Here is a 20,169-nt window from a genome sequence, read left to right as displayed (position 1 = left end):
GCTCACAGGTGCCTCTATAGGAAGAGGCACATACTAGAGAGCATTCTAGTATCACAGCCATTGCTCTAGCAGTCTAGGCACACATAATCTGTATAACTCTGAGGGGCTACACATTTCATTTCCCATCACACCATTCAACAGGTCTGCTGAGGGGCCTGACAACAGTGCTGGCTGCTGTATTCAGCAGATACCTCCGTCGTTCAGCAGAGTGCTGGAAATGTTATCACATACATAAGACCACACAAGCCCTCAAGTTTCTTCACATGCTGGGCCCTTCCTCTGCACCTTTTCAGGGGCTGGTGGCTCATATATGACTTGTCACCACTGATTTCCCAACTTTCCTCTTTCTGCAATAGGAGCAGGAAAGCGTTTATAGATTGGAAAATCAACTGAAAGCCTCAGGCTGAGTGTGTGAGGGCCAGACAAAGCCACAGTTCTGCACACCTAGCTCAGGTTCTGCAAGACAAAGGGAGAAGCAGGTGCACAGAGAACTTTTTAAGTGCAACACTGTGTAACTATGAAACCAAATAAACCCCTTCATAATTTTGCCTACACATAGCTAAAACCAAACTAACTAATGCTGCCAATACTGGTTTATTTAACCTTTTTCTCTGCAAAGGTTACCTTCCAAATAACAGGAATCATGAAGTTCAGTTGAAAACTTTTTGACCTTTAATACTAGTCATCTTTAAATTAAAGTAGAAATTTAAATGGCCTCAGCCACAGCTGGATCTTCTGTGCCCCAGCATATAACCTTATTATCTTGAATGTTAGCAGGTTCTATTTCCTATTGCTTAAACAAAAGCAAAGCATGTAGCACTTCAAAATATTAGTTCAGGTCAGCAAACAGCTCTTGTATTTCACTCTGATCCTAAAAAGGGTACTGGACCATTTGCTTAGTCAAAATAAACAAGGCTGAGGGTCAGACACTTTAATTACAAATTAATTCTGGGGAAATTTCATAATCAATAATTCTCCAGTGTTTGCACAGACATAGGTGGTGATGGTACAGCCTGACTCGTTCTCCTTCAGAAGGGTGAGAAGCCCTGCTCCTCACAGCACAGGATAGTTTCTAAGCAAGCAATAGCTATCAGTCTGTGGGTTTGTGAGGTGGAGGTTTTTTTGTCTCTCCTTTTATCCTTCATACCTACAGGAAATGGTGCCAAGTTCTCCCACCTCTGAATTGTCGTAAAAATTGTCTTTACATACTTCACCTAAGAGAGTGCAGAATGCCACACTGACTTTAGATTAAGAGACCAGAAGCTTTAACACATTAAAGAAAAAAAGTGTCTTTTCGTATTTAAGCGTATCAGGAGATTTCACAGGTCCTCAGGTTAACTTAAAAGGACAAGTTAACAAATGAAATTGATTCCTAGGGCACTTCCCACTTCCACCAATTTCACAGATACCTTGAGATTGGATTTACAGTAGTTTGTTCTTCCCTTGGCATGGAATGCACTATGCCAAGTACCATTCTATATTTTTATCAATTATCAGAAACTAAAATAAATTGAGAGAAAGATTGGTGAGATAATAAACCCTAAGAAGGAAGTATCAATAACCAGACACACAGGTAAACTTGGTCTATTCAACTATAACATGTTTTATAACAAAACACAAAGTTAGACATCTGTGATGAAGAAATATCTGCCACATTTACAGAATGTATTTTGGAAAACACTGATTACACTTCCTGAAGAATGCTGGAAACGGATCAACAAGATGTAAGCAACGCTACAGGAGCCCCTGTATAATGATCAGCAAAGACTGCAGGTATGCAAACAAGGAAGCAGCAGGACCAAAGAGTAACTTTACTTTTCAGGTGACATTAGTGGCAGCAGTGTTACAATGCTGAAGACACTCCAATTACTCACATTAGTAACGTTTCAGAAAAAAAAAAACAGAGCAAGAAGGAAATGGACGTAAAAAGGATAGGAGAGCTGAAGAAAATGTTTTTAGTTAGAATCCATATGACCTCAATCTTTTCATCATATTAACAGCACTGAGAATTCATCCAGTGGGAAGGAAATGCCAACTTCAGAAATTTTTCTAATCTAGCAGAAGAGGTGGAACGTAAAACCAAACTAATTACAGTAAGAAGACATATTTATACCAGTGAGAGTGATTAACCACTGGAATAAGCACAAACAGAAGGATGATTTTTCCACCTCTTGTTTTATTTGCATCAAGGTAGGATAAATTTCTGATTAAACCTATCGTCCAAAATTCAAATTATACTCTGATTGAATATACTTACTGGCTTAATAGTGACATAAATGAACAGCCTAGCATGCATTCTCCTAACTTAGAGTTTAACAAATTAAGTTCTGTTTCTGAAAAAGGTACTCTTTCTAAAGGACTAGATAAAACTTGATGTATACAAATAAGGAACAAAAGAGAAATAAATAAATTACCAGAGTAGCTATGAGAGAAAACAACAACAACAAAAATACACCAAAAAACCCAAACCAAAACAGTTCCCCTTTTCTAAGTATTTATAGCATTCATTTTAAAGGAAAAATTTCAGCAACTCAAAAATCAGAATCAAATATTAGACGGATATGCTTCTAATTTTTCCTAGCCACCTATCTCAGCTTTGTTCTTCATGCTAGACAAGCAAATGTTGACAGCATAAGTCTGGTTGCATAACAGGTGGAAAGCTCCACCATCAAAATCAGGATGGGACTGCCAGACAGAGCAACTACAATCCTGCAATTTCCAATTAATCAATGCATGACTCTGAAGACAGCCCTGACCTGTAGCTAGTTTGATGGAAAGTAGCACGGATGACTTCAAATCTCTACTTATAGGACTCTCTGCTTGAATTAAGCTAAATGGTCAGCGGGTGATAAAGGGAAACAGAGCTGGGAACAGGAGCTAGAATTCAGAAATCCCTCTACCAAGAGGGTATCTGAATCACTACCCTACAGAAACCTTTTTCTTCTCCCTCTGTTATTGAATATTTCATACTTCAGCCTTGAACAATATTAACTAAGGAGTTAGGCAAAACTCTTTTCAGTCACTTGGGTTCCCTAGTGATTAGCTCTAAGCAGCTGCAAGCTGACAATGCGCTGTACTGAGAAAGTGCCTTAACGAGATCTCTCCTGACTCCCTGGGTTTGAACTCTTAAATCCGGACACAACATTCTGAATTCCACTTTGGAAGAAAGACACTTAAAAGTTAAGCAAATAAGGCACTGCATTTGGTTCAAAATATATATTTGTCCTAAATCTCTGATTATGCCTCTTCATCCATTAATTTGTCCATAAAAGATAGAATTGTGAAGAAACATTAATGTACCATCTTGCAAGACACCTGTCAGTTTCTAAGTGTTACTGAAAGTGCAACAAGATTCAAGGTGGACACAGTTCACAGCAGATCTGTTTAAGATTGCTAAGTGGAATTATAGCAAGAAGGGTGTCTCATAATTGTTGCTCACTGACAAGAAAATTCTACCCTATCACATGTGGATAAAAGAGCAGACAGAGAGAATGAAATGAATGTAGGTGGAAGGCTTTGATCTACTTAAATTCTCTAAATGCCAGACTGAAAAAAGTATTGAAGGGCAACTGTCTAGAAGGAAAGGGAATGATGGAAAATTATTTCATTTTTAAATGGAAAAATATTTTAAACCTCTCTTGAAAACCAGCTGTGAAAATTCATGTACTGCTGCTCAATTGTCACTGTAAATCCTGCGAAAAATTCTATAGTACTTTTTGCCATAGTTCTTTTAAACACAATGAAATAACTCAAGTTCCCAAATGTATTATCCAGAGATGTTTATATAGCAAATGTTTTCCATGTGAGTTTTTTTTAAAAAAAAAAAAACCAAAACAGAGCAAAACCCAACACCCAAACAAAACCAAAACAGAACTCCTGAAGAAATAAAAGCCTATTGCATTTAGAATTTTCTACAAATAGTCCTGAAGAGTTTTTCTTGATCTTACTATTAAACCTTATATAGCTTTCATTAGGCATATAAAAAGCTAACAGAGATGAAAAAATGAACAAAGCATTCTATCTTTCAGATATTGCTATGCCTTAGCAACTCTTCGGTCACTAATATATTTCCAGTGTAGGCTGCTCCAATGTTTTAAACATTATTGTTTTAGACAACAAGGAAAAAGAACAAAAAGAAACTTACAGATCATCTAGTCCAGCCTCTTTCTCAAGGCATAACCAAATGTCTATATCTTATTCTGGACTTAAATTTATGTAATTTATGAAATTTTCGAGCCCACAGCTGTGATACCTCCATAATTTGCCCTATTTATGTTGTTATATACTTATCCTTATTTTCAGGAATTTTTGCATAAAGTATTATGTTAATCTTCTCAAGCACAGCCTAAGACTATTGTTTCTTCTTTCATCCACATTTTATTTAGAAATTTGAAGGCTGTTGCTCTGTTTCCCTTTCAAAGGCTGATCACAGTGAATACGAAGTCCTGGCCAGGATCAGATGAATAATAATAAACTGAGGAACCATAGCGAACTAATTACTAAAACATAACAAGTGTTAGGAGTAGGCAACCCAAGGATACAATTTATAACACTGTCCCTGATATGAAATCTAACAAAAAGTCAAGAAAGGGAGAACTCTGTCCTCAGAATACCATGTAAATTGAAGGGGTATGTTAACTACAGGTGTATAGGGCTTACTATGTGTCAATTTCCTACCTCTACCACAGTTGTCTTGGCAGCTTTGCACATAGGTTGGTTGAAGTTTCTTGCAGTTTTCCTGAAAAAAAATATAAAATGAATAAATAGCAAAGACTGTAACAGTATGAGGAAAGAATTTTCAGAGATAAGCTACTACAAGTGTCTCTGTAATATAAATATTACAAACCTTTTTGACAAATAGCTAGAGGACTAATAAAGAAACAGAAAGGAGAAAAATTATTATGGATTGTGTAAGATACGTATGAAATTAAACCACATTTTGTGACATTATAAAATATTACAGCTCTTTTTCAATCAGCACCTTCTCTAATTGGAATTGGGTATGTTACTTATATCTTCATTTAATAGATCCAACAGCAGCAGCAAGCTGGGCTTTGCACAACGCTCCTTCCTATTATTTCACTGCACAAAGAATTAAATTAATCTTCACGGGGGCCAGCACAAAGCCTAACAACCTCCCATATCCCACATGTGCCTTCATAGTTCAGACTAACACTTGGGATAGCATTTTTCACCATAATAAATTTAATCCAACCCTTCTGATTGAAAAGGCTGTGCCAGTTTTGGCACTCACTGCAAAACCCTGGCATTCATCCTAAGTACTCCAAAACAGTATTTCTGTAACAAGGGATCTGCACAGAGATTCTAGAAGACACAAAGGAAAACAAGCTAGCTGTGTCAACACCTCTATGTATTTTTCAGAATATTTAAGAAAAATATTTTTAATGGGGTTCCACTGATCTCATCTCAGCATTTTTCTCTTTTAAAAGGTAGAATTCTTGGAAATCTTTCATCAAAATGCATGAAACTAGGGTTCAAAACAAGCCAAACTCTCCTATTCCTTTTCCACACAAACTTTTCTTTTTCGCTGGACACCCTTATTTTCCAACACCTCCTTTCTTCACCCTTCTGCGTGATGACCATGCCTAATGCCACAGCCATGATAAACTTTGGGATGCTGCTGCCATCTCGTGGTTTTGGGGGAGGTAGCAAACTGAAACGGTCAACTCCTAAGGCTTTCAGTTCTAACAGGATTTCTAGAGAAATCTGCAGAGACCTACAGAGTCAAAGCTAAACCCAAAGACACATATCCTGGAAAAATCCTGTTTTGCTGGCCATATGCAGCAGCTGTTAAGTCTCCAGTGGAGGCTACAGAAAGGACAATATCTTTTGTCCATGGGTCTCCTCAGTGTGTAAACACAAAGGGATGTGAAACATTAAAAGTGAACAATTAAAAAAAAAACCAAACAAATTTCTATTCTTCTAGCTATTAATAAATTGTCACCCTAAACTATGTAGAGTCAAAAATGAGAAGAAAAATGGAATTACAAAATCTGAATTAAAGGAACAGGGAAATGGATACAGATGGGGAAGGCAGACGTGACTACTTTACTGAGCCAAAGAATTTTCAAGGTAGTAGTGACTAGTCTGCCAATAAAAGAAATAGATATGAAATTATTTTTTACATAGGGGAAAAAGTTACAATAAAACATTTAAATGTCAAATTATGACAACTTAATGGGCTTGATTCTGACAATTTATAAAAGTTTATGCAATTTAGAATTTTCTGGTGTTAGTAAAGTTGTTTTAGAAGCAGCAGTCTTTTACAAAATTGAACATCTCATTTCTAAAAAACACATCATGTCATGAGAAACATTCTAGAAAGAGTCCCACACTGCTGTGAAAGTGGTGGCAGATTTGAGTAAACAAAGCCTATGTCTATCTAGGCATACCTCAGCAAACAAAAACAGAAGTCACACAATAAAAAAAAGTATGTATGAATCCCATTGACAGTGAATATATAGACTCTATGTGGCATGATGTCAAAAACACATTTTCCTTTTCATCCTGCAGGTCACAGAAATATTATTGTTACATTATTGTCTATGACAATCTACTCTTTTGTTGTCTCCCGCAGGATCTGAAATGAGCCTATATTTCTCTGTTCTAGGCCATCAGGCAATGTGTCTCATCCAAAAGCAGAATGGGTCACTGCTTATTATGAGCAAAATCTTTTAAGCTAGCAGTACTTAGCATGGAGTAAGGCACTGGATGATGATGTTCCCATCTTTGATTAGTTACACTTGAAAGAAGGAATCAAGATTTTCAGGTCTTTACTCCAGGCAGAAATAGTATGTGTATCAAATGACCAACAGAACATAAAGGGGCGGGGGGTGGTGGTGAACAAACGGAGCCAGTTTGGTTTCTGTGAAGAATGAAAGAATTTTTCAGAAATAAGTATCAGTAGACAGATACAGGGTAAAAGCACAGACAGCAGAGGTTCATGATCAAAGACAAGCCCAAGGGGGAAGACTTTCTTGTATTCCATGTCGCAGACTCTAAGGAAATAAGTTTAGTGCCATCACATTCACATGAATGAACACAAGAAACCAGTTTTCGATCAGAAACCAGAGGGCAAGACAGGATGTCAAGAGTTTTAGATTAAAGAGATTCAGATTAGACATTAGGAAGCAGTTGTTCACTCTGAGGGTGGTGAGGTGCTGGACAGGTTACCCAGAGAAACTGTGACTGCCCCATGCCTGTCAGTGTTCAAGGCCAGACTGGATGGGGCTTTGAGCAACTTGGTCTAGTAGAAGGTGTCCCTGCCCATGGCAGGGGACTTGGAACTAGATGACCATTAACATCCCTTGCAACCCAAACCATTCTGGGATTCTGGGATTCAGCATCTTGTAGTAAACTGCAACTGATTACCACAACACTTGCCTTTTCATCTGATAGCCATAAACAAACAAATAAAAACGAGGCATTAAACATAAGTAAAGCTCTCCTGCTTCAGTTCAGGACAAACCAGAGCACAAATGCAGTAACTCAATAAATCAACAAAGTCAAATATCAATTAGCGATAACATCAAATAAACTATGTTATCACTAGCACAACACCCAAACTTTTCACTGCAAAAGATGTTTAAATTCATATAATACCTCTCCCTGTATCACTGAGATCAATATGATTTTAAATACAGTTTTCAGGGGCAGGATCAAGTTTTCCCATCACTGACTGGCCAGGACACAGACTCTGGTCCCTTCCCTTCTGATGTACATAAACTTGCACTTCTTGAGTCAGCCTTCAGAGGCACAACAAGAAGGACCAAAACTAACATGAAAATTGAAATTAAAAGAATGTCACTACATTTCTCCAAAGTCATCACAATGACTTTGGTCTGCTAAGCCATATTTTTAACTACCAGCGCCCTATTTGACAGCTATGTTTGAATTCTCAAAAGTCATTATAGAAAGCAATTATATTTTGATTTTTCAAGAAGTATAATTTGACAGTAGGGAAAGGCAATATGAAAAGCAAAATCAGTGAAATATTTTGCCATTGCACAGGACACAGGATTCTCCTTCTCTTTCATTATCTAAAGAATCTTTTCCCACTGGTAAACAAGTCATACCTGAAAATTATGTTTCCTGCACGATCAGCTTTCCATGCCTTCACAAGAGCAAAATCTCCTGTAATTGACTTCTCCAGAATATAGTGACGGCCATCAAACTCTCGCACCTACAGAGAAAAGTACACTACTGAAATGTAGTTTTTTTCAAACAGATCTCCCGTGTAGTATTTGTTTATGGGATTAATTTTATGAACTATTATATTTAGACCTCTTCTGGTACTACACAAAGTTTTATCTGAAAAAAACTGCAACTCAGCTGTATAATAATAGAGAAGCACAGGAAGGTTATAAACCCCAGGTTCATCATAGTATCGCTCTTTAGTGAAACTGTATGAGAAAGAGATCCATATTGCTGCTGCTCCATCTGCTGGAATTAGACATGCTTTTTCTCACACATCTACCACCTAACCAAAAACTGAAGTGCTAAAGCGGAAGTACTGAGTAAGTTCGTAATCACTGCCCATCACCAGACTCCCCAAATGTAAAATTAAATGGACAAAGCGAGACATATTACTCAATTCACAACATGCGATGGGTGGAATTTCATTTGGTTTTTTCTGCATTTATGATCAATATTTGTAATGATATAGTGCCTGAAGTGAGAATATGTAACTGATGAACAGCTAATATTTTAAACCTATATAGAAACATGAAATAGCATTTCTCTTAGCAATGCAGAAAGTTAGAGAATACACAAACACTTGAGACCTGGTTAAAATTCCTGAGAGGCAGAGGAAGTATGCTAAAAGTCAGAAGTCAGGTTTTCGGTCCTGTAAGAGGAGATCTGAGCTTTTAAAAATGACGATTATATTCAAAATGGATTTGATCAAATCATGGCAGTCACATTATTAGCCTCCCAAAAGCCTGAGGAGGGTAAGAGAGACGTTTCCACAATTGTTAAAAGTAGAAGAAAAATGTTATCAAAATTATAAGCTATTTAATAAACAAAACGTTCCTTCTAATTGTAAAACATCATAATGACATATTCAGCAAGAAAATAAAGGGGGGGAAAAAACCCAATCCTAAGTTATTAATTAAATACTGAAAATAACCACATATAAAATACAAAAAACCACAAGGGGGGAAATTACCTTTACCCAGACATGTTCCTGAGGTAGAATTTAATGCAGTTTGCATCCTATTTGGAAGTTACAGCATTAGTCGCATCCACTTCTTGAAGAACAGTTATGGCACCAAGAACCTATTTTCTTTATGAATCCCTTGTTTCCCACTTGGAAGCCACACTTTTTTCTCTCTTTGCAATTTCAAATGTTCCAACTAAACTGCACCTCTGAAAGGCTGTGCTAACTGAACTCTTCCCCATGTAACAGGAAAACTTCCCATATCTGCTACTGCTAAAGCTTCATGTATAGTGACAGGGCTGCTTACTCCATTCCACAGTATTTAAGGAGCACCGGACCCACTAGCAGGATGCTGTTCTCCATCCATACTGTGCACTCTGCTGACCTGGTATACGATTTTCTTTGAATACACAGGGAATCTGGTCAGAAAACTGTCAAGTGAAGGGTAACTCAGCAAGGCAGGCTTTCACCTGGACCAACTTTTGATACTAAGCCACCGTGAAGATGTAAAAACTTGCCTAACACATCACAGAGGACAGAAGAGTGGAAGCAAAACTAATGCATCTGATACAACAGAAAACCTCTTAATGCAATATACCAAGGTTAAACTTGGACAGGAGGTGCTTAAACTACTGTTTATCTTGGAAATATGTAAGAAATTCAGCTTTTAAAAAAGGCTTCCTTAGTAACAATTGACGTCTTACCTCTCTTGGCTGGCTGGCAATAGCAATGGTGCCGTCTGTGTTATATTTGATAGGTGCACCCCCTTCCTGTACCAGCGTCCCATAGCCAGTACTAGTGTAAAATGCTGGGATTCCTGCTCCTCCTGCTCTAATACGTTCAGCAAGCGTACCCTATGGGAAAACATATTTAAGAATCAGTCACTTGGGAACACCAAATCAAACTTTGCTGAATGGGTAACTAACTTATTTTTACATCCTGTCATTTGGAGCTTTTCTTTCTGAATTCAGCAGACCATCACATCTATTTTTCCTCCTATTTTATCTCTCCTTTATGGGATCGGTATTGGATATGGCAAGAAATGCTTCACACATGGCCATAAATTGCTCAAGAGTACACAACTTGCTGTCAGTTCTCAAGCCCCAGCACTTTGTTGTGCCTCCTTTCCTTCAGCTTGTTCTCCAGTTCATTACTGTAAGTACAGAGATTTTTTCTCTTTTCCAACTAAATAAGCTAGAAGGTTTTTGTTTTGTAACAGCCTAAACCACAAAAAGTATGTTTCTACATAAATACAAACTACATAAATGTGTTTCATTCTCCAAAACCTTAAGAAAAACTTCATACCTCACTCCAAGATGAATCAGCTAAACACAGCAGATCAAGAAAGAGAGTCCAGTGATCTAGGTCGCTCATGCTAAGAATACCACAAAGCTGAGAGAATAGCATTTCTGCTGTATTTGGCCACCAAATCTACACTCTGCTCTATGTCCAACTGTACCATGAATACTAACAGTCCAAATTTCTCATCAGTCTTAATTACAGACTTATGGCCAAAGACATGTCTGCCTGCTTTTCATTAGTATCTTTTTTTTTCTTCCTTTTTTACATATGTATATAAATATATGCATTTCTGGATTCTAAGCAAGACAAGACTGTCATGGTCAATTACCAGTCTTAGCAGCTTCCAAAATACAGGTTGGATTGTCACCAGTTATCTTGTAAGAAACACAATGTGTTTCCAAGCAGCCTTCACATTTCAAGATCTGACCAGGACCTCTCCCTTCCAGTGTAACAAGGACACAGCAGTCCCCCATTTTGCCTGAAGTCATACCACTTCGAAGAGCATTTTCCAAAAGCCTATTTTATCTTGAAACAAATATTTCAAATCCCACATATCCTAGCAGGTCATTAATTCACCTGTTTACCATTGCACACTGTAGACCCAGTATTTTCATTCTGGATCTACACAGCTTGTCTGTGAAGTCCACAAAACCAATTACATGCGTAAGGAGCTCAAGATCTTCTAGATGAAAGCATTCAACATCAAGTAGGGAAAAAAAAAACAAAACAACAAATTGTGAGATTTGTGGCTTTTGAAACTTGGGAAGTGACAAGCGCCTGGTTATTTTCTGGATGACTGGGTATAAAATGAGCTTTTCTGTCCATCTCTGGGATTCTGAGGGATACTCCCAAGAGATGGACTCTTCTCTGTAAAAAACACAGGACTGTTGCTTTACCCAAACACTTAAAAAAAAATAGCTGCTTAAAGCCCAAAGGTTATGTATCACCTTTGGAATTGCCATACACTAATACGCTGTACGCTTTAAATTCAAAGCACTGATTTTACAAAGCTACATCTCAATAGAACATGACTGATACTCATTATTTTAGCATCTCATTGCACTCAGGCTATATAGGTAGCTTGGCAGTGCTAAAATAATTAAAACTATGTTACTAAAAAGTAAAGATGTAAATACTGGCTGATAACTCTACATGGAGATTTAGTCAAGATTTAATGACCAAGTCCAGAAGAGTTACGTCTCACAATGAACTGAAATCCAGTTTGATGTCTACCCACTAGATGGCAGACACTGCACACACAACATACCCTAAAGCACACAAGAGCTGCTTTTTTGCCCTTACATAGGCCATAGCAGCCTACAGTCCAGGAAGAACTACCAAAAAATCAAACACTGTACAATAAAATGTTCATATGTGTGTGTGAGTATATGTATATATATGTATATGTGTATATATATATATATATATGCACACACTCGAAGTTAATATAACGTAACTAGCCATAAAAGGAATTCACATAATACTACCTATCAGTTTTTAACAGACTATCTGTTTCTTAACAGACTAGTTGCAGTGCACCTCCCATGAGCCTAAGAGGGTGCACTGGGCTTGTGTGGCAAAGTTCTGGTAGCATGGGGGCTACAGGGGTGGCTTCTGTGAAACGCTGCTAGAAGGTTCCCCTCTGTCCAAATGAGGCAAAGCCAGCCAGCTCCAAAATGCACCCACTGCTATCCAATGCCAAGCCCACCAGAAGCAGTGGTAGGGCCTCTGGGGTAACATAGTAAGAAGAGTGGGGTGGGAGTGGAAACTGTGTAACACTAGCTGCAGTCAGAAGGCAGAGAATTGCAAATGTATGTGAGAAACAGCTCTGCAGTCACCAAGGTCAGTGAAGCAGGGGAGAAGCTGCTCCAGGCACCCCTGCAGACCATGGCGAAGACCATGGTGAAGCAGGCTGACCTTCTGTTAAACTCCTTTCCCCAAGTCAAGTCTGTTTTGCCCATGACAATAACAGGTGAGTGATCTCTCCCTGTCCTTATCTCAACCAGCCTTTCATTATACTTTCTTTTTCTTGTCCAGCTGAGGAGGGAGAGTGATAGAGCAGCTATGGTGGGCACCTGGCATCAGCCAGGGTCAACCTACCACAGGCAGCAAGTGCTGTCTGTCTTCACCATACATCTTCACAGAGGTGAAACATTTAGACTGTAAAATTGTTTTGTAAAAACATTTCAGCACTATTCTACTCAGCAGTATTTCAGAAAAAATCACCAGTCTCCTAGAGACACTACTTACCTGAGGTGTAAGTTCAACTTCAAGCTCACCAGATAAATACTGGCGTTCAAATTCAGCATTCTCTCCGACATACGATGACACCATGCGTTTTATCTGCTTAGTCTGAAGCAGAAGACCAAGTCCAAAATTGTCAACGCTGTGTGGAAAATGCCAGACAATACTCAGCATTTATAACAGATTTGGGATATTCAAAGCACTTGATAAGCTTTAATGACTTAAAAAGACAGAACAAAGGTATCTCCTTCCACTTTAGACATAAAGAATTGGAGACAAAAATCAAATTCCATCTTTTAGAAGGAGAAACATCAAAGATACAGTTAAAATTTAGGCGTCCAGTGCTCAGACCTCTCCTCTTCCAAGGCACTGAATAGATCTAAAACTCCCTTTTAAAGATATTTCACACGTAACAGCTACAAATACCAGCTTAACAAGTAGTGTTATTTTACTTACCTGCTCCTTTACAAAGCCTTACTAATTAATAAAAAGTGACACATGGCATAATCTGGTTTTGAGTGAACAAAGAGCTATTTCTTGTTTAAATTCCTGAGGAAAAAGGCAAGTGATTGATTAGCAGCTTGGTGAGAAAGGCACATTCACATTTATAGTGCTAGTCTGTATATAAGGCAAGAGAATATTTGTAGTTAAATTTTCTTATTACAGTAAGTAATTCAATTTGAAATTGCCTACTTCAGCAAAAGATATTAACACTGAGGTCAAGATTTTCTTGTCTTTATCATAATATCAGCTTAAACTGAATGCCAAAGATAACACATTACATTTTTCTTGTCCCAGTGCTTCTAAATTCTGATATTGTGAAGACATTACTCTCTATTAGTCTTTAGAAATTTTGTGATGTTTGTCACCCTTTATTGTGTACATATTTCAAGAGTTCCTGTGACCAAGGATAAAAGAACTTATCTCTGTTAGAAAAAAACAGTAAGTTAAAATATAAAAATTGAAATAATCAGATTATATTGCAAAAGCATGTTTCTTTCATGTTCCCAACACATTATGCAGGATGTTGTCAGGCTGGCACGTGTGTGCAAAACTCCACTACATTTATGTTGGTCATGCAACGCAAGTGGAGAACAGAAAGATGTTATGGTCCAGAAGCACCTCAAAAAAAAGTGACATATACCTACCACTAGATGTCTCAACTCAGTACGACTTCATTATCTGCACAATAGCTTGAGATTTCAGCGTAAAAAAATATTGAAAAATATCAAAGGAATACTTTGAGAAACCAAACCCAGTATCCAGCATGCTGTAACTAGCATGAACATGTATTTAAAATATATGCATCCTGTTGAAAACACCACCCCCAAAGAAGAGGTCCAAAAAGGTTGTCTGTATTTTTGTAATTCTGTTACTTGCTTTAATGAAATATATCCCTTTCCTGTACAAATCTCACCCTTTTGGTATTCTTACATCACCACGTCTCCAATAATGGTTCCTTCTCCATGTAATCAGAAATGAGCTCTTTTCCCACTAATGACCAGATGGAGAAAGCAGTGTGTCAGATCTTTTTCCCTCTATTATCCCTCCTTATACCTTACCCAAATTATCAGTCAATATATCCTCTGTGTGCTATGTAAGCTATGGTGATGGAGAAAAAAAGAATGTAAAGGAGACATGTATAAGTACTGCAACAGAGAAAGCAGTGCGTCAGATCTTTTTCCCTCTATTATCCCTCCTTAAACCTTACCCAAATTATCAGTCAATATATCCCGTGTGCTATGTAAGCTATGGTGATGGAGAAAAAAAAGACTGTAAAGGAGACATGTATAAGTACTGCAACACAAATCTATGCTCCCCATACAAATGAAAAAAAAACAACCAAACAAAAACAACCAACAAAAAAAAAAAAACCCACAAAGAAAAACCACCCACCTATATTACTCAAGGGGGGCAGGGAGAGGGGACAACAAATCAAGACACATTGCTGAGTGAGCTGAAATGTATTTGTTTCACACAATGAAACAGTGTAGATCAGAAGAAAGAATCCACCGAGCCACCACAACCAAATCCCACTTAATGCACGCTAATATCCCACCACTTCAGGATCCATGTCAAACATCTCAGCTGCAACCTCATGACATCCTTTCAAAAGGCCAGATTAAAAAAGTTTACTGGTATGCAATAGTCATTTTCAAATATTAAAGTGGCAATGATGAACCCAGTTTTGCAACAACAATTATTGCTTGTCAGCATCAATGTCCCATATCACATGCTGCAGTGCTTCAGATGAAGGGATTAGGGCTGAGCAGAGCAATATCAGGGTCACCTCCTACCACAATATTCACAATAGATGCACGGAAAGACGTGCAATCAGAAAGACTTCTCAGCTGCATTCAGAACAAGGACTATTTTAAGGTCAGGACTATTTTAAGAAGATAGCCCACTTCTATGCATATTCAGGCATTTTGGAAACTGCAATGTGACGACATGGAACAAGTTCTCTGACCTGGGTCTCTGCATTTATTCTATGTTCTTTAATCCAAAAGAACATGAGTTACTATGAAAGCTTGCTCCATTCTCTGACTCTGACCTATAAAAAAACAAATAAATAAATAAAAATCTAACTCTGATGCAATATTTAAAATGTCACAGCGCCAAAGCCTCAAGACTAAAATGTGCGTTGCCTGGAAACGACCTATATTTCTACCTCCCCACAGGAAAAGATTCCAGCAGTTTCAAACTAGAAAATCTGGGAATAGAGAAGAAAGAGGAGTCTGTGAGCAAAGAAAGGGATTAAAACAAATTAAAAAAAAAAAATACAAATGCCAAAACTTCCACCCATAGCAGGACAATTTCTCTTACAAGAAAACCACCAAACCCTGACCTGTCATTATAAAAGGTAGCAAGCAAATGTAGCAGACCAGCCAATACCTGATGGCAGTTGAATGGGTTTGTGTTACTAAAGTATTATGCAGCAAAAGTACAGAAGTTAAACAAAAACCAGGCAGTGCTTTATAGTGCACTAACAACTAGGGGCAGCTTGAACTGGTTACAAACCAGTCTGCCACTTCTGTGTACCATTCAGGTGGTTAACATTGCTCTTACCACTGCAAAATTTGCAAGCTATTGAATAGAAAGAGGCAGACAAGAGACTTTTGCATGCTACAAAATTCTAAGTGTGCGTTCACACGAGAAAGGGACGGCAACAAAGTTTCAGCAGATTTGCAATGGTTAAAGAAATTTCTGCCTCATTTTACTAAGATCTATAATCCACCCTCCTACAGTCTCAGAAGCAGCTATTGCAGCCCACTGTCCTCAATAGGATTCTGCTTATCATCCTGCAGGATCCCACATGGATACACTTGATTTTTTCATCTGCTACCGGCAGGTATTTTCTCTCAAACAAAACTTAGTACTGTTACGAAGTCCCGTATAGAAATGAAAGTTGCACAGAAGTTAGGCTCTGTCACATTCATCCCAAATTGTTCTTCAGATCTTAAGTCATTCCTTTCTCCTCACCGCAAAGGCGAGGAGCAGTCACTGAGCACACAGGTCATAAAACCTTATTTCCCCAGCACAATGAGGAGAGGAAATTTACCTTCAAGAAGTCATGCACCAAGAGTCTCTGACTGCCTGATAACAAAAAACTACTTTAATTCCCAGGCACATTTCATCTTCAGAGCAGCATTACAAAATCCAATTGCTGTTACTCATAGTTTATTTTAAATGCAAATTTCTTAAAAGAAATACAGCACTACCCATCTTTTTAAGGATGCAGTCTTCATTCAGTTCTCCAGCTAAAATAACCGTTTTGCTTTCCATGCTCATCCTTCCCAAAACTCACTCTGAGCACTTCAGCCTGTTTCACACTTTCTATGGGTTTTTTTCTTATATTTAAATGTCCTAAGAAACAAACATTTCACATCGGAGTGAAAATGCTGTTCACAGTATTATTCTTCACTTGACATGCTTATCCTAGAATACAAATAAAAATTTCCAGTTTAAGAAAATTCCTTTCAATGTAGCATTTTTCATGGCAATTATTAGCTACTTGCTCTCCCCTTCCATATTTTGCTGCTTTCATGGTTCTGTTGGTTTAGGCACAAAAATTTCTTTGAACTTTTCAACTTAAATTATGATTATACTGAAAATATTACTATTTGATAGAAAAGGGATTGCCTGCAAGACAGATATTTTAGGGATAACCATGAAAAGAAAACCAGATCCTTTAATGAGTGCATGGATTGCATGCATCCCGTGTATCTATTTTAAAAGCTGGATTAAGTGTTCTAAAAATTTAAACAAAGGTGAGTGCAATAAAAATGTGTTGCCCAAGATAGGAAGGAAGAAGGAGTGGTGTAAGTTGATATAGTTGTATGCTGTTGGAACAGGGAAAGTACACATTAGTGCCTAGACAGAGAATGCATTCTTCAGCTCATAAAAATGTTAAGATTTCTAGAAGTTTCCCCTTTCTGTATTAAGACAAAACCTGAATCAAGAGAATACATGAAACATATAGAAAAAGAGATGTAACCTGGCACTCACAGGTAAACTAATTTTCCCATTCTATTGATGTGGACAAGAAACATTAAGGAGGTCTGGTTGTTTAGCAACACATTCCTTCCAATTGGTTTGCTCCTTTCAGACCTACGAAACCTTCCCGTCAAAAACTAGTATCTGCCTTCTCTAATAAAATATTTGTCAGAGACAACTTCCAGAAAAAAGACTTGAATGTCATGCTACTTTGACAAGAGACACAAGATGGCTTACGGGTAGGGGTGGGGGTGAGTAAAAGGAGATAATTATGCTCTCCTCTCTCTCTCTGCATTTGTAAAGACACATATACGTGTCTAAGAAAAATGGGAGTGGTCAGGACAGACTGGCTGCCCTTACTGGGAACACTGGAAACCCACAGTGAGCAGCATTAATTAGCATAATGGCTTCATTCCACATCTCTTAAAGAACAGTCTTCCTCTATATTAATTGTTCAAAGAATCTCCAGGAGCTGTAGTGGATATTTCTGGGAGACCCCACCAAGACCAGAAGTCATGGGTTAGGAAAGATTAACATAAATATACATGTTTTGAAGAAATAAAACACACTGCTCAGAGAGGAGATACCAAGATGACCTTCCTGACCTTGCTCTTCTCATAATTTGGTGATTGGAGGAATGAGAGGATAACTACATCACTCCTGAAGACTATAGGTTAAAACACTAGTCATCTTCTGGAGAACCACGAGCAGTCTCTCCAGGCATTCAGCAGGTCCCAGTGCTGCAGAACTGTGTGTGAAATTTGACAACAGATAGACCTGATCCAGAGCTAGACATTTTCCTCACAAGATACTAGGACTGGAAGAGGAAAACTCCCTCTAGCATTCTCCAATTAAGAGTCTTCATCTTGTCTGCTTTACTATAGCATGAAACTTTACCAACATGAAAAAGGTATGAGGATACCATTCAAGTTCTTACTGATGCACATTCATAGGTCCACAAAAGTAATCATAGAGTATAATCCTGGAAGCACCACAAAGTGATTCTTTCTAGACATTGTGCAGAAAATGAGTAGATGCCTAGTAGATGGTGACTGCTAGAAGACACTGCACAAAAGTGCAGGCATACCAAGAGTAAAATAAACATGGACAATCACCCACATGAGTTCTTCATGACTTAATCTTTCCCAGTCTTCTAGTTGCCTCTTAACAGTGAGACTATGTCCCACAATAACCTCCACGTTACACTAGAAGATTACTAAGAAGCCAGCTCAGATGATACTCTGTTTTGCCTCCTTTTCTGTCCCCCATTTCCAGAAAGCGGAGGAAAGAATGACAGCAAGATGAGGAATGGCAGTCAACTAATCTGAAGAGAAAAACAGATTCAGTTCATAGGAAGGTCAACTAGACACAGGCATAATTTTTATTTGGCCCATTGATTCTTCAGAAATTGTCTATAGCCACCTTTTTTCTTTCCTGCTTCCTAGGGAATTTTCCCACCTGTCCTAATGGAAAGCAGAACGGAGAGGTAGAATCTCTCTGAGGGAAGGTGACCAAGAAAAGAGAAGGAAGGGAGAGGTATGGGTGCTGCCATATACTAAGGCAGTCTTGGTCATGAGAAGTAAGAGCTAGGACAGGAAAAAAAGGGCAGTGGGTCAGCTCACAGAAACCACAGAAATTGTCTCACCCCCTTTTCAGCCCCTGGCAAAGGACAAAAGAAACAGTGCACTGAATCTCCCTCAACTCAGCAGCCTGGGACTTCTGCCACTCCTGAGGGGAGAAAGAATAATGAAAATAAGGGAGCCCAAGGTTGTGGGAATCATAAAGCCCTGTGTGCAAGTTAGAGTAACTAAGCCCTAAACTCCCTCTGCTCCTTCTCTGCAGTGTTTGCCCTGCAAAATGCTCCACTACTAAAGCCTTCTTAAGTGAATTCTGTCCTCTCTGCTCCAGTAACTTTACCTCAGCTCCAGCTTCTCCCCAAAATGGCAGTATTCTCCCCCCACCATCCTCCAAAAACGATGGTCCACTACTGTGGGAATGATGGAGGCATATAAGCCAAGTCCATCAAAAGACTGCAAAGGCAGGTAATTTTTGAAGAGAACAGTTACTGTATAATGCATGGTTAAGTCGGCATGAAATCACAAACTGTGTTTTCAGTTCAACAAATAAAACAACTCTATTAAAAACTTCAAAAATTTACCGTATTTTTCCTTCTCAGTGAAGCTATATTGTACAGACTTAACCTGGTAAGTATTTTCATTTCATCATGAATTCATCATACTTCAAAAGTTTCCTGGCTGAAAGCTAGGTTAAACTTCTACTGTCACTTCCCTAAAACCAACTTGAAACAGCTCCTTAACAAAGCTGAGTTCTATACCTACTCTGTTTTCATTTGTAATCACAATCAGAAAGTCAAAGGCACATCTGATTTCTCAATCATGTTGCATGTAGTGCAAAGTTTAGTACAACTCATGCTGCTAAAATGCTAACTAACCTCTATACTAAAATCAGCAACATGACCTGGTCAGATTTTCAGGGATTTGCAGTTCACACAGTGTCACCAATTTAATAGCTGTAATAAAGCGTCTGATCAGATATGTTACAAAGAATGAAGATGATAAAAAGAGAAATAAATTGCTTCAAGGAATCAACACTGAAAATATCTTAAATATCTTGCTTTGTTCTTTTGGCAACTTGCCATGTGCAGGATTTTACTTAACTTCACTTCTCTCTTTCCACCAAGACAGACAAGAGGTATTGGTGACCTTGTATTTCACTTCTGAAAGTATATTTATGTTTAAGGAATTTCTTTATGCATATACAAAAATGACTCACAAGATAAGATACTCTGAGCATCACCTTGATCACATCTTTATGGACATGCAGGCTTCTTTCCCAGGCCTTCAGAGACGTTTTCAGTAATATTTCACTTCTCTGAATCAACGGATAGTCAAATTCATGCCATTAAACCCCTTGCCACCTTACTTTAT

The 20,169-nt window shown here is 38.2% G+C and overlaps 1 protein-coding gene across 1 annotated transcript in view; it reads right to left on the bottom strand.

The window, feature by feature from the left end:
- Positions 1-20,169, bottom strand: part of OXCT1 (3-oxoacid CoA-transferase 1) — an 85,763-nt gene that overhangs the window by 57,421 nt on the left and 8,173 nt on the right. The window contains exons 4-7 of the mRNA XM_062627761.1: positions 12,731-12,866; positions 9,883-10,032; positions 8,097-8,203; positions 4,678-4,738 (exon numbers count right to left, since the gene is read on the bottom strand). Of these exons, the coding sequence (XP_062483745.1) occupies positions 4,678-4,738; positions 8,097-8,203; positions 9,883-10,032; positions 12,731-12,866 (454 nt within the window). The remainder of the gene's footprint in view (positions 1-4,677; positions 4,739-8,096; positions 8,204-9,882; positions 10,033-12,730; positions 12,867-20,169) is intronic.

Source organism: Pezoporus occidentalis, unplaced genomic scaffold (genome assembly GCF_034315485.1).
Source record: "Pezoporus occidentalis ecotype Australia unplaced genomic scaffold, CSIRO_AGI_Poc_V1 ctg306, whole genome shotgun sequence".
Lineage (NCBI taxonomy): Eukaryota > Metazoa > Chordata > Aves > Psittaciformes > Psittacidae > Pezoporus > Pezoporus occidentalis.
The sequence above is the reverse complement of the archived record's forward strand: the minus strand, read 5'-3'. Positions and strand labels throughout refer to the sequence as shown.